Source organism: Microtus pennsylvanicus, chromosome 18 (genome assembly GCF_037038515.1).
Source record: "Microtus pennsylvanicus isolate mMicPen1 chromosome 18, mMicPen1.hap1, whole genome shotgun sequence".
Lineage (NCBI taxonomy): Eukaryota > Metazoa > Chordata > Mammalia > Rodentia > Cricetidae > Microtus > Microtus pennsylvanicus.
Genome location: NC_134596.1, coordinates 21,826,746 through 21,840,502, shown reverse-complemented (window position 1 = coordinate 21,840,502; position 13,757 = coordinate 21,826,746). Strand labels below are relative to the sequence as shown.

Here is a 13,757-nt window from a genome sequence, read left to right as displayed (position 1 = left end):
TTACAATGAACTGAAATAAAAATACTAGCAATATCAAATGTTACAGAGGATGTGAAACAATTGAAATCCTCCCAATTGTTTGTGGGGGAAAAAAAAAAAGAATTCGTGTAACCACCCAGGAAACATTTCCGATGATGTCAGCATTTTTATAACACTTTTATCAAAAGAAAGTAAGACTAGAAAGGCCCCACCTGTCCTTCAAGGAAAATCAGTCTGTGACGTGCACATGCAATAGCGTTCCGCTCTTGGAAATCAAGAGATAATCCGCTGCTGACATGGCCCACCACTCAGGTGAATCTGTGTGTGGCTTGAAAGGAACCAACCTTGGAAAGTTAAAGTTACATGCTGTGTGATTCCCTCTGGGAGATTCTTGAAGACAGAGCTGTTGTGCTGGAGAATAGATCCACGGTAATCAGAGGAAATGAGTTTCCCTGGAAGTGTTCTAATGGTTCCTAATGTCCTCTTCCATCAACCTCCCTTGATCCTATCGAAGGATCTGTTTGTTGGCACCGGGCAGGTCAGCTGCGTGGATGATAACAATGTTTTCCCACATGCCGCTGGTTCTTCAGGGGTATGTTTTTAAACACCCAGCACCACTTTATTGCGTGTTTTTTTTTGTTTTTGTTTTATAGATGCAAAGATATCAAACAAATAGATTTCCCCACCAGGGTGTGCCAGTCTCTTTTATGGACTTAGATGCTAAACAGCGATTGCCAGGAAGTTCTCTTGCAAAGCAGATTCTTGGGAACCAGGTTCATCTGATATAGTGGGCTTAATCATTGAAATATCATGCAAATTGTTAAGTTTTATTATAGACATTTCAAACAAAATTTGGATTAATGACCTCATTGGTGAGTCCACTTCCGATTACACAAGGGCTTCTTTGAGATCCCTGTAGACCCGGGAGTGTGAATGTGTAGGTCTTCTCTGTTGGCGTACCTCTGACTTCCCCACTTTTATTAGTGTATGAAATCCCACATGCCTCCTACAGCCCTTGCAAATGTCATAAGAGTACTTTGTTATACCCTATTCCTAGAGTGATTTGTCTTCTACTGTGCCCACTGAGGTCATGGTCAAGAGCACCGCTGGTTTCTTCCATGTGCTGTGGTGTTTCTCCAGATTTCTCCTGGCATTTATGTTGCTCCCAGAGATCCAAGGTCACTGTTTTTGCTCAGAAGTTACTGGCCTCCTTCTTCATTGTCATGAATTTTCTTTAGAATTCGCATATATTTTAATGAGATTCATTCTTCTCCCCCAAGCCCCTCCCATATTCTTCCCACTCCATACCCATCCAACTTCATGGTATTTCTCTTTCTCTAACCCAGTGATTCTCAACCTTCCTAATGCTACAACCTTTTAATGCAGTTTCTCATGTTGTGGTGACTCCCAATCATAAAATTATTCTTTGTTGCTACTTTATATCTGTAATTTTGGTACAGTTATAAATTGTAATGTAAACATCTGTCCTTCCAGTGGTTTTAGGTGACCCCTGTCAAATAATTGTTTGGGGTTTTGACCCTCAGATTGAGAACAAATGCTTGAAACAAACAAATAACCCCTGCAACAAACCAAACCAAACCAAAAGAAAGCACAAACACACACAGACACATAAGCACACATCCACACAGCAAAACAGCATGGAGTCTGTTTTGTTTTGACAACCACTCCTGAACATGAGGCCCACCTTGGAGTGTGCTTCATATACTTAAGGTTACTTCGTTGGAAAAAACTGTTTTACCCCCTCCCAGTATCCACATATCGCAAATAGTTTCTTAGGGAGGGGTTGGACTTTGTGCCCACGTTCCCTTCTTCATGTGTGACTTTGTGAATTTAATTATGCAGGTCTTGTGTAGTCTGTCACTGTCTCTGTAAGTTCATATGTCCATCAGCCCCATGTGCCTGAGAAAGACACAGACTCATAAAGACAAATAGCGCATAGTTTCTTATATGTGGATGTTAGCTTTAAAGCTTCAGATATGTGTGATTTACTTTGTGTATTTTACTTGCATTGCATCAAAACTTTCTGTTATTTAAGACTTTTTTTTTACTCTGTGCCTCTTTGTGGTTGATCAGAATAAGATTTTTTTCAATGTTAAGAACTGTAGCTGGTTGTAATTAGTATGGAATTTGGATACGATATTCTTCTAAGATATTGCATTTGTGTTGTGCTGTTTCTCTCTCTCTCTCTCTCTCTCTCTCTCTCTCTCTCTCTCTTCTCTCTCTCTTTCTGACCATTGCCTGGTCTGTAAGGCTGATCAGTGCAGCTGTTTCACTCTCTGAACTTCAGGCAAGCTTTATTTATTAAAATACAAATGAAATATCGCTACAGACAGGAGCGTACCTGGAGCTCATTAGCAGACCGGTGCATAAGTGAGTTGGTGAGTTCCAGGTTCAGTGAGAGACCCAGACACAGAGTGGCTAAGGAAAACACCTGAATGCTGGCTTCGATACACATGTTCACACACACACACACACACACACACACACACACACACACACACACCTGACATTACACAGGAAGATGGTACATTTGTCGTATGGATTTTGTCGTATGTACAAAAGGTTCCATTTGAGCATAGCGAGGCTCTTCAGTGTAGGTACTCTCTTATCATCTTTGATGTCTGAACACATTTCTTTTGGTAACTACATCAAACATCACCCAGCCTGCAGTGTTTAAAATACCCATTCCCTTTCCACGTCCAGTAAATACTAGGTGATCCTCCGTTTACAGAAGTATATATAGTACCCCCTTGTTTATGGTGAGGAAATGCTACAGCAACACTCTGGCAAGTGTCTTAGCTTTGCTGTCCTTGGAGCTGAGTAAGTGGTCTGTCTGTCCAGGAACTTTACATTCAACCCAATCATCCCATTTATTCCTTTTCTATTTCTGATGACTTAAGTATTTTGTTTCTTAAAAATGCTTTTCGTGATGTTTGTGAAATTATGACCTTACTGCTTTCTTTCTCCTTAAGGAACCAAGAGTAAATTTTTTGCATAAGTTCCCTTCGGGTCTGCCTTACACTGCAAGAAGGCTATGTTCTCTCTTTGTGCTCTGTCTTACAGGAGCCGCCGACGGTTTTGCAATAGAGGAGCACTCTTGAGGAGTGGCATTCTTGATTCTTCATGCAGTCATGGATCTGGAGAAACCATCTGTCTGGGGGTCATTAAAACAGCGGACCAGACCATTGTTAAGCAACCTGAGCAAGAAGAAAGTTAAAAAGACCCCAAGCAAACCCTTGGACTTAAGGGTGAGGCATCACCTGGACCGGCGTCTTAGCCTCTCGGTGCCTGACCTCCTGGAAGCAGAGGCCTTGGATCCTGAGGGCCGGCCCTACTCGGGACCTCAGTCATCCTACACTTCGGTCCCCAACAGCCTGTCCACGGCAGGCATTGTCCCCAAGAGCAGCAGCAGCTCCCTAAAGCAATCTGAGGAAGAACTGGACTGGAGCCAGGAGGAAGCAAGCCATGTACTCGGGGTGGACACCGACTCAGAGGATATCTATGCCTCTTTTGCAGAGGAGCGGCAGGCATCCAGCCAGAGTAGCCTGGATCCGCACAAACATCCCCTTGGAGAGGATGCTCCGGAAGAGACAGAGGTGAGACCTGGGCACTTCCCAGCTTTAAAATAAACCATGTTTTTAAGGTACATTCATTGTCCTTGGGAAATTTGGGTAACAGTTATTTTGTGGTTTTATTGGATGAAGAGAATATCATTTACAAGAATTTAAATTAATGTACTATTGATTTTACTGGCGTTCCCATTTGTTTCAGGGCTGACCTCTATGTATTTCAAAGCCAGCACAAAAGAACCTTCTAGAACCGTTTAAAGCTTTAAAAGCCCTAGTGGATAAGGTTTCTTTGTTTCATCTCCTGGCAGAGAAATTGAGCACATAACTTTAACCTTTTTGTTCTAACCCTCCCTCCTCTTCTTCCTGCCTCCCTTCTCTTTCTTCCTCCCTTCTCTTCCTCATCTCCCTCCTCCTCTTCCCTTCAAGAGGAGCGGCAGTAATGAGAGCAATAGAGCCTCCCTCCCCCTAGCATTGCTAAGTCAATCAGACTCCTAGACAAAGCATGCACGCTGTTTTTTCCAATCTAGACTTTGTAGACAAAGCATGCAGACTAGCTTCTGAGATAATGTGCGTCTTCCTCTTTGACCACCAGAGCCCAAAGGGTGCTCTTTCCTCTCTGGTGTCAGGTCTGGGTAATCTTGTACACCAGTACGGACACTCAGTTTTGAGACATTCCCTTACTTCTCTGAACAGGAAGGTGGAATCGGGGATCAAACTTTGATTGATTAGCGGTTGTAGCAAAGCTTTGGCATTCTAGGAAGGCTAAGTACCAGTGTCATGCCAAGTTTCGTGGATCTGGAAGAAGAGCTTGAATTCAGCCACCAAATTCCTAAATCCTGATCCTGATTTGGATGACCATTTAATCAGCTAAATTGGATATTTTTACTTATTTAAATTCATCTTAATGATGTGGAAATAGTTTCTAATGTTGAAGAAAGAGGCTGATACTTTATATATTCCATATTAATCTTAGAGTTGAATAAACATTGATTCTTCAGCTGAAGGATCTGGTTTTCCTTTTAGAAGAAAATCTGTTGATCACACAGCATGTCTGGGTTTCCTTGGGGCATGAACTCTGGGAATGGAGTATGATGTGATCATGTTCTTTTGAACACGGTTACTCACTAAAGGGCTCAGCTTGTTTTTTTTTTTTTTTATTTTGACCTTACCATTAGGAGATACTGTTGGTAAATTTTTTATGATTGTAAATATTTGTAAATTTGAAATACATTTTCACTTTACAAAATGCTAATGCAAGCAAGGGCGAGGGGTTTGTTATCAGGAGCACGGGCAGCTTACCCATGGCTTTGACACTGAAAACATAGATGTTCTCCCACTCTCAGAATTGTCAGTGTTTTTATCATGAGGTATGACTTAATGAAATCAATACGTTTCTCTGGAGAAAATACTCTAAATATACTCTTCGATAAGATGACGGGGTGTGGGGAGGAATAAAGGTGAAGGGAATAAACAGGATGTGAGAGCATGCGCCAGGAACATCTGCACAGATGCTCAGAGCAGCCACGGCAGCAAATGGGAGAGAGAGGCTTAGCAGAAGAGGACTCCACCAATCTGACTTTGATCCTTAGCGTCATGTGTGCTGATCGCTCCTGGAAACAGGGCCTTAAGTTGTGGGACTGGAAGTCACTGTCTCCTGGAATGGCCACACATACATTGCTGGCAACACCACCATTATCTGTCTGCTAGCTCAGGCTTGGAAGCCTTTCCCCCATCCCTCATCTATTTCCTCTTCATTTCCCTGGTAGTCTCCTCTTCTGGAAATCCTTCATAGCCTTCAACAGCAGGTGAAAGTTCCCTCTGGTGAGGTGTTTTCCTACCTTTGCATCCTGCGTGTTCATCCTGCCTTCATTTTCATAGCAGCGTGCTTTTACTCTGCTGGGAAGTACCTTCTGTCTGCGTGGGCAGGAGTTTGTAGAGAGAGGAAAAAATTATTATAGGAAGAGAAGGTAGGTTAAAAAAAAAGAGGCAAATTGGAGCCTGGCACAGCTGTCTCTGTGCAAATGTGTCATTGATTTGAAGTCAGCAGACTGTGAGATTCTGCCATTGACTACCTCGTGGCCATTTGACTCTTTAGACTGACTCTAATAAAAGAGTCATAAGTTACAGGTGGAGATAACAACTAATTTACAGTGAGAATTAACAATGTTATCTCCTGTAGCGTGATGTTTTCAATAAAGGGTCCATTCTTTATCATGGTGCTTAGGAGTCAGATCAGAATCAACACGATTGTTAACGTGTTGGGAGAAATGTGTATGGCAGAGTCATCCTGGTGAATGGTAGTTGTTAGGTCCGTTCTCACGGTAGAGTTAGTGTTTGAGAGAAATCACACAGGAATTGGAAGGTTGCTGCCCATGAGTCCCAGTGCGATGTGTAGATGGCTTCCATAAGTGGCCTTTATGTCAACACCCATCTCTCAGTGAGGGCAGAATTGCAGATGAGAACTTGATGCATTTTTTTTTGGACTAACATCGTTCATCTCTACATGGGATCTGGCCTGTCTAATGAAATGAGAATTCTTTATGCTCTGTGGCATAAGCTGTCTTCCCTGTGAGCTCGCCCAAGGTTACTTTTGATTGCCGTGACAAACCCTGAGTAAGCAAACAGTTCAAGGCTTCACAGTCCAAGGCCATATTCATGTCAAGCAAATCACGGTGCCTTAAGTAGCACATCACCGTGGGGCTGCAACCAGAGGCAGGGGAAGATGAATGTCGATGCTCTGCTCCAATCCCTCTCCACTTTTAGTCTGACCCTGGCTCATGCTATGATGCTTCTTATCTTTAGAGTCATCCTTATCATCATAGTTAACCTGATATAGGAACCCTTTGGAAGACAGTCTTAGAGATTTTTTTCTGGGATTATTCTGAGTCCTAACAAGTTGTTAATCAAGGTTAACCATCCTTGGGAGCTGGCACTGTGTGGCAGAGCCCAGGAACTCCCCCTCTCCTTACTCTCATTTTGAATGTCTAGGCTTTGCTGGGAGAAGAGTTGTTGTTAAGAATTGGGGTATGTCTACCTCACTCTGTTCATATGCTGAATTTTTGTCCCCCATACGACTGTATTGGAGACAGGGCATTGAAGAGGTGATTGAGCTTAAATGAAGGTGTAAGCATGGAGTTGCAAAGGTGTAAGTAAGTAATACTGAGATTTTAATAACACAGATAAAGCCCTGGATATTTTTTTTCTCTACCATGTTAAGACATATGGAGAAGACAGCTATCTACAAGAAGTAAATGACCTCATTAAGAATAAAGTTTTCCTTGATCTTGAACTTCAGGATCCAGAACCATGAGAAATCAACTTGTATCAAGTCTCCTAGTCAGTGAGATGGCGCTGCAGAAGCCTGTGGTGACTGAGGTAGTGTCTATTGGTCTTTCTCAGGAGGTGACTTCATTGCTCTTGCCCCTGAGACTGGGAACAGAGAAGATGGGCAGAGAACCTTAGGATACTGAAGAGCACCATTCCCCAACATATTTATGTATGTCATTAGTTGTGTTGAAGATTTCTAGTTTTGTTAAATTGCAACCTTCAGGTGACTAGCCATGTAATTTTTCTTCTTCAAGCATTTGTGCAAATCTGTAGAGATTGATACATGATAGTAGATATATGGATGAATATGCTCATGAAGTCTTTATTTGCCATTTAAGCTAACAGCGCCATGAGGTGCTCTGGTCACCATTAAGAGTCTCTGTTGGTTTGGGGATGTGTTTACACCTTGTGCTCTTTGGTACATAGGATATGTTTCAAAGCCCAGCTTCTTAACTGTGGCATCACTTAACCGAATGTGGGAGTATCAAATACTCTGGCAGCTGTGAAAGTTTCTTGGCCGTGTAAGGACTGCAAATTAAATGAAAATTAAGCAGTTAATGAATGGAAGGTATTTATGGCAGATTGACCCATGTTACCATAGCACTTCACTACAGCCTTAGTTCTGAACACACAACACGTGCCATTTGCCGTTCATGTGCTCTTAATATCAAACAGCATCAGGAAATGCTTCCTAGAATACCTTGGCTCAGAACTAAGACTGTTATATGCTTTGAATTACAGTGTTTTGTCTGTACAATAACCTTTTCTGCTCTTATAAAATCATAATGATTTAATTAAAGAAAACATACTTTTCATATTTTACTAGTATCATTCTTCAGCATGTGCCAAATTAATAACCTTTGTGTTTTATTATGTTGTTATAGTAGATTTTATTTTTATAATTACTATTTATTTATGCGCATATGCACGCATGTGTAGAGATCAGACAATTGTGGAACAACTTCTGTCCTTCTACTAAGTGTGTGTCCTTAGGAGCCCAGGTCTTTAGACTTCACTTACTGAGCCGTCTCTCCAGCCCAGAATATTTGCTTTGAAGAATTTCTGTGCTTGAGTTGCTAACTTAAGCTTTAAAAAGAAATTGTTAAACAGAGTTTGGCTTGGGATTAGGGAGGAATTTCCAATAACTTTTGAAATGCCTCTACACAGAGTTCTGCCACTTACATGGTGCAGCATCCTCAGCATTGACAAATCAAACTATCAAAGAACTCCGAGGAATGTTAGAGATGCTGTTCTTGTTATAGCATCAAAATTCAGCCAAGTTTTAATTCTTCAGAGGAAGAGAATGCATCTCCATTTCATTAGCGTGTCTTTTGCTTTCATCTTCTATTAGTGGTAAAGTATTTACCTCAAAGAAATGTTGTAAAATAAGTTTCTTGGTAATTTATTTCAGCAAATATTTGACCCGTAAACCCATTGTATAGACCTAAATACATCAGGGTACCTGATAGTTTCTTGGAGGAAAAGTGTCATGGGTAAGAGTTTAGGAAGCCCTGTTCTTTAGACATGGCAGTCATGTTATGCCCGCTAAATCTAAACAATATGGTTATGTGTAAAGCTTGCACAGTAACAACACCAGGTGACCTGCCAATGTGGATGAGGGAGATTTCACTAGATTCTGCTCCTAAATGAAGAACTACACTTAATCAAAGTTTGCCAGAAGAGGGAAAATTGATCTTTTCCAGGGAAGAGTACCCTGGTAGATTATCTAGTCCCAGATGGTAATCTCTAAACACATATGAGCAACACTAAATAGATACAATAGTACACACATATACATATATACTCACATAGCTTTGTTACTTTTATATTGTCATGACCAAGCATCCTGGTCTGTGAAATGTATAACATTTAATTTGGGGCTCATTGTTACAGAGGGTTAGCATGCATAACCGTGCAGAGCATGGGAGCAGGCAGGTATGGATGATGCTAGAACAGTAGCTTTGTCTGCAAAAAGGAGGAGACTCTGTGTGTGTGTGTGTGTGTGTGTGTGTGTGAGAGAGAGAGAGAGAGAGAGAGAGAGAGAGAGAGAGAGAGAGAGAGAGAGAGAGAGAGAACACTAACTGGAATGGAGGGCATAGGCTTTTGAAACCTTAATACCCTGCCCATAATGACATACCTCCTCCAACAAGACAACACACCTTCACATTCTTTCTAAACTGTTTTTCCAACTAGGGACCAAGTATTCAAATATAGAAGTCTATGAGGACCATCCATTCAAGCCACCACAGCACATATATACATATCTAGCAATAATAGAGAAGAGGTAAACAATTTGAAAGGGAGGTCAAGAGAATTGGGAGGAATTGAGGAAAGAGGAGGGAGAGGTATAAATTATATATATATGTATATATACACGTATGTATACATACATATATATATATATATAGTTAGTACCCTTGAATGATACTCTCAAAAAATTAAAAATTATTTTCAAAAAGTCCACTTGTTAAATATCATCCAGCTGGTTCTAGAGCTAGGCTCAATCCAGGCATATCTGAGAATTAAGCCTGTGTGCAGAATGATATGTTCTACACAAGCTGGGAGGGCATTTTGAAAGTATAGCGATCCAAAACAAGACAATTTAAAAGGAAGACATTCATTTTTTTTCTGCCTCTACTGTGCCCCATGAAAAACAAAGATAAAGGCAATGCTTCAAAAACAAATGCTGATAAATTGAAAGGTTAGTTACTCAACCTTATCAATGAATTCTGCCATGTGGTAATACCCTTCCCCCATAGTTCATTTGTCAGTTGAAGCAGTAAACCCTAGCTTTGGTGATACCTCATATGGTAAGTCAGTGGTGCGTCCCACTTGCTTGTTTCCAGAAGACCTACCTTCCACCCATAGGGCTTCAGTTCAGTGACCACAGAGAAGCAATGTGACAGCCACAGAGGGGAGGAAACAGCTTGTAGCTTGCAAAAAGAAGCAAGTGCCTCAGGCCCATGACACTTCAGTTCTGTGGTTGTTACTGTTTGTGGGACCTCAACATGGCTTCCGTGAGGCCATATATGACATGTTCTAGGGGTCTTCATGAGTATGATCTTCTTCATCTCTATCTTTGGGGAATCTACCATCTGCAGATGATGAACTTAGCACTAGGAACATAGCAACTGGCAATGCAGTCAGACCTTCCTTCCTTATAGAGTTCCTATGATGGATACATAAATAATTCAGAAAGTGATAAGTGTCAAGGAGAAACAGTAAGTGGAAAACATCCTTGAAAGCACTGTGTAGAGATGCTACACAGAGGTCTTAGGAATGGCTTCTTCTGCGTAATCAACCCTCTTTGTTTAGTATTTCTACTACTGTTATTTGGGGTGTTGGGAATAAACAGTCGATATTCTGGGCAATGGATCCAAAGCTGAGTTATACTCCTAACCTTGAGAATATAATTTTTCATGTGAAGGGGAGGCAAGGTAGCAAGCTGTGTGTGTATCTGGGGAAGCCGTGAAGGATATGAGATCAGTAATTTTGAAGACTGTAGAGCAGCAGGCTACCAAAGAATGGGTGAACATTTCACAAAGAACAAGCAAGTATTGTAGCTCAGGGGGACAGGAAGAGGGAGCAATGGAGGAGACATCAGAGAAGTAACAGAGGTTGCATGACTGCACGGTTTTCCTACTCTGTAGGATGACTCTTGGACTTTGGTGATGGCCTGGTACCATAAGTGTGCCACAGAGATTCAAAATGAAACTGAGGCTCAATGCCATGCCACTCACAGACAGTGCAAAGTGAGTCAGCAGGATGTTGGCCGTGATTCTCACACCTGCTCTAGACAATGGGGTTGGGCTAAGTGATGGTTTGCCTAGGGTAAGAGTTCTGAGAAAATTTGATGGCCAGTGAATATCAGGAAAAGGCTCTTTCCAAGGCTTCATCCTTCTTGCTTCTAATACCTTCTCATGTAACAGTACCAACTGGTGAACATCATCAGAAGACCTTGGGTTGCTGGCTGCCTTCAGTTTTAAAAATAAATTTTGGGTTGAGGCGGTAGCTCATTGGATACAAAACACACTTGTGTCACTGCGCGAGGACTTGAGTTTCAGTTCCCAGCATGCACTTAGAAGCCTCACATAGCTCTGAACTCTGTATTTCCACCATTACTATTGGACACGGAAACAAAAATGGGAAAAATCCTTAAGAATGCACGGGGCAGCTAGCCTGGCATAAATAGTGCAAAAACAATAGATGCCCTGTCTCAAATAAAGTAGAAGGTTAGGACCTGTACCCAAGGCTGCCTTCTGCCCCTCTCTTGCTTGTCATAGTACATGTCTATCCATATGTGCACACATGAATGCCCACTCCCATCAAACACATACAGAGAGAAAGAACTTAATTCTTTTTTTCTTTTTTTTAAATTTATTTATTTATTAAAGATTTCTGCCTCCTCCCCGCCACCGCCTCCCATTTCCCTCCCCCTCCCCCGATCAAGTCCTCCTCCCTCATCAGTTCGAAGAGCAATCAGGGTTCCCTGACCTGTGGGAAGTCCAAGGACCACCCACCTCCATCCAGGTCTAGTAAGGTGAGCATCCAAACTGCCTAGGCTCCCCCAACGCCAGTATGTGCAGTAGGATCAAAAACCCATTGCCATTGTTCTTGAGTTCTCAGTAGTCCTCATTGTTAGTTCTTATCGTTGCGCATATTTATGAAGTATAATATTTTAACCCCGTACACATGTATAACTTTTTTTTTGTGGTTTTTCGAGACAGGGTTTCTCTGTGGTTTTGGAGCCTGTCCTGGAACTAGCTCTTGTAGACCAGACTGGTCTCGAACTCACAGAGATCCGCCTGCCTCTGCCTCCCAAGTGCTGGGATCATGTATAACTTTTTATTTGGTTTTTCAAGACAGGGTTTCTCTGTCGCTTTGGAGCCTGTCCTGGAACTAGCTCTTGTAGACCAGGCTGGCCTCAAACTCACAGATATCCGCCTGCCTCTGCCTCCCAAATGCTGGGAACATGTATAACTTTTAATAGCATAAGCAGTGTAGAGTGTTTCCATCTTTCATGAAGGCTTAGCTCTATACCTCCCAAACATATCTGCCATAATAATAATAATTAATAACGATGATAATTATAATAACAGTAATAAATTGTCTAGCATAGTGACTCCACTTTGTTATTAATTCTGTTAAAGTATATATCAGCATTATCTCATTGGAATGCCTCAATTTTCAAAGCGATTGCCTGGTACAGTGTCCTCCCTAAAGAAGTCATTCATTAAGTAGCCTTTGAATTGTCTTTCCCCTAAAACCTACAAGGTAAGTATCGTGCCTTGCTTCTTTGGAAAAAGTCTCCTTGTCTGGAAATACAAGCAAAAAAAAAAAAAATCAAAGACACTAAGAAATAGCAGAAGTGGGTGTGAGTCTAGGGTCTAGGTTTTCCCCACCCAGATCCTTGTTTATTAAGGGATTTGAGTCTAGGTAGTCTTGAACTTGATCCTTGTTTATTACCGGGTGTTTCTGTGCCCAGTACATCTCCTGTGCTGGCTGGTATAGGTGCATTTGACACAGTTGTGCTGTAGTGAAGAGTGATGTGCTTAAAATCTTCCCAAGGGCCTAACTCTCTTGCTTCTCCTTAGTGACTCTTTGGCCTCCTGGCTCTGGATTCTTCATTGTAAATTGCCGATATGATGATAGCCTTTGGACTTCTTTATAAAAGATGATAATGGGTGTGTTTGTGAGTTATGGAGTGATAAGAAAACATTAAGGAATGGGTTGTTCAGCTAACACAGCTCTTGCAAATAAGAAGGAAGGTCATTTGTAAATATTACTTCTGGTTCAAGAAGTACCTGGGAACTGGCCAAACACTTATATCAGGAATTGACCTTTTTTTTTTTTTGTAGCTATCCAGATACTAACTGTGTTCGACTTTGTGGGTGAAAAGGTGTCTGCCACAACTCGCTTCTGATGTTACCGCACGGAGAGCACAGAAATGAACAGGCAGAACCAGAATTCAAAGGAAAGGCCAAGCCAAAAACCCAATTTTAGATATTTAGATTTTTATTCCCGTTTGTTCTTGTCTTTTTTTTTTTGATATGGAACTTTTAAATTGTTGCATTTTAATAAGAAAGAAACCTTTCTAATAGATGTTAGCATGATGGACCTGATATTTGTAAATGGTTAATAGCTTCTCTGGCCTGTCTGGCCATTACATTTCTGTTACTTATATTTTTGCTCTCTATGTCTTGCATATTCTTGAATATCCATAGTGTTGAAAGCCTAGAATTGGTTACAGGATTTTTTTTACTTATATTTTTGCTCTCTATGTCTTGCATATTCTTGAATATCCATAGTGTTGAAAGCCTAGAATTGGTTACAGGATTTTTTTTTTTATCCAACACAGGGTTTCTTTCTAGCTTTTGGAGCCTGTCCTGGATGGTACTCGCTCTGTAGACCAGGCTGGCCTTAAACTCACAGAGATCTGCCTCTCTCTGCTTCCTGAGTACTGGGGTTAAAGACGTGCACAACCACAGCCAGACTGGTTACAGAATTTAAATAATATGCCACTTGATACTCATATATACACTCATATGCTTTCATGGATTAGTTTTAAAATGAAATGATTGATCTCCGCCAGTGTTGCCTCATTATTAGCTTGTCTGCCTGTGGGTATATGCCTTGTTCTACTGAAATCAGACACCCAGGGATGACACACTTTGTTGTGGTTTTTGAGTAGACAGCACAGCAAGAACTACATGGAAGGTCATATTCATACAAGATCACATTAAGTGTATGGAAAAAGCAAAATTTATTTGTTCATACCGATGTTTTGCTTTCAAATTCCTTGGTGACAGTTTGTGTGTGTGTGTGTGTGTGTGTGCGCGCAAGAATATATTTACATTCATG

At 41.3% G+C, this 13,757-nt stretch overlaps 1 protein-coding gene across 2 annotated transcripts in view; it reads left to right on the top strand.

Annotated features, from left to right (window-relative positions):
* Mctp2 (multiple C2 and transmembrane domain containing 2) overlaps positions 1–13,757 on the top strand; it is a 223,919-nt gene that overhangs the window by 44,301 nt on the left and 165,861 nt on the right. For both annotated transcript variants that reach the window (XM_075952326.1, XM_075952327.1), the window contains exon 2: positions 3,064–3,596. In XM_075952326.1, the coding sequence (XP_075808441.1) occupies positions 3,132–3,596 (465 nt within the window). In that variant the 5' untranslated portion in view covers positions 3,064–3,131. The remainder of the gene's footprint in view (positions 1–3,063; positions 3,597–13,757) is intronic.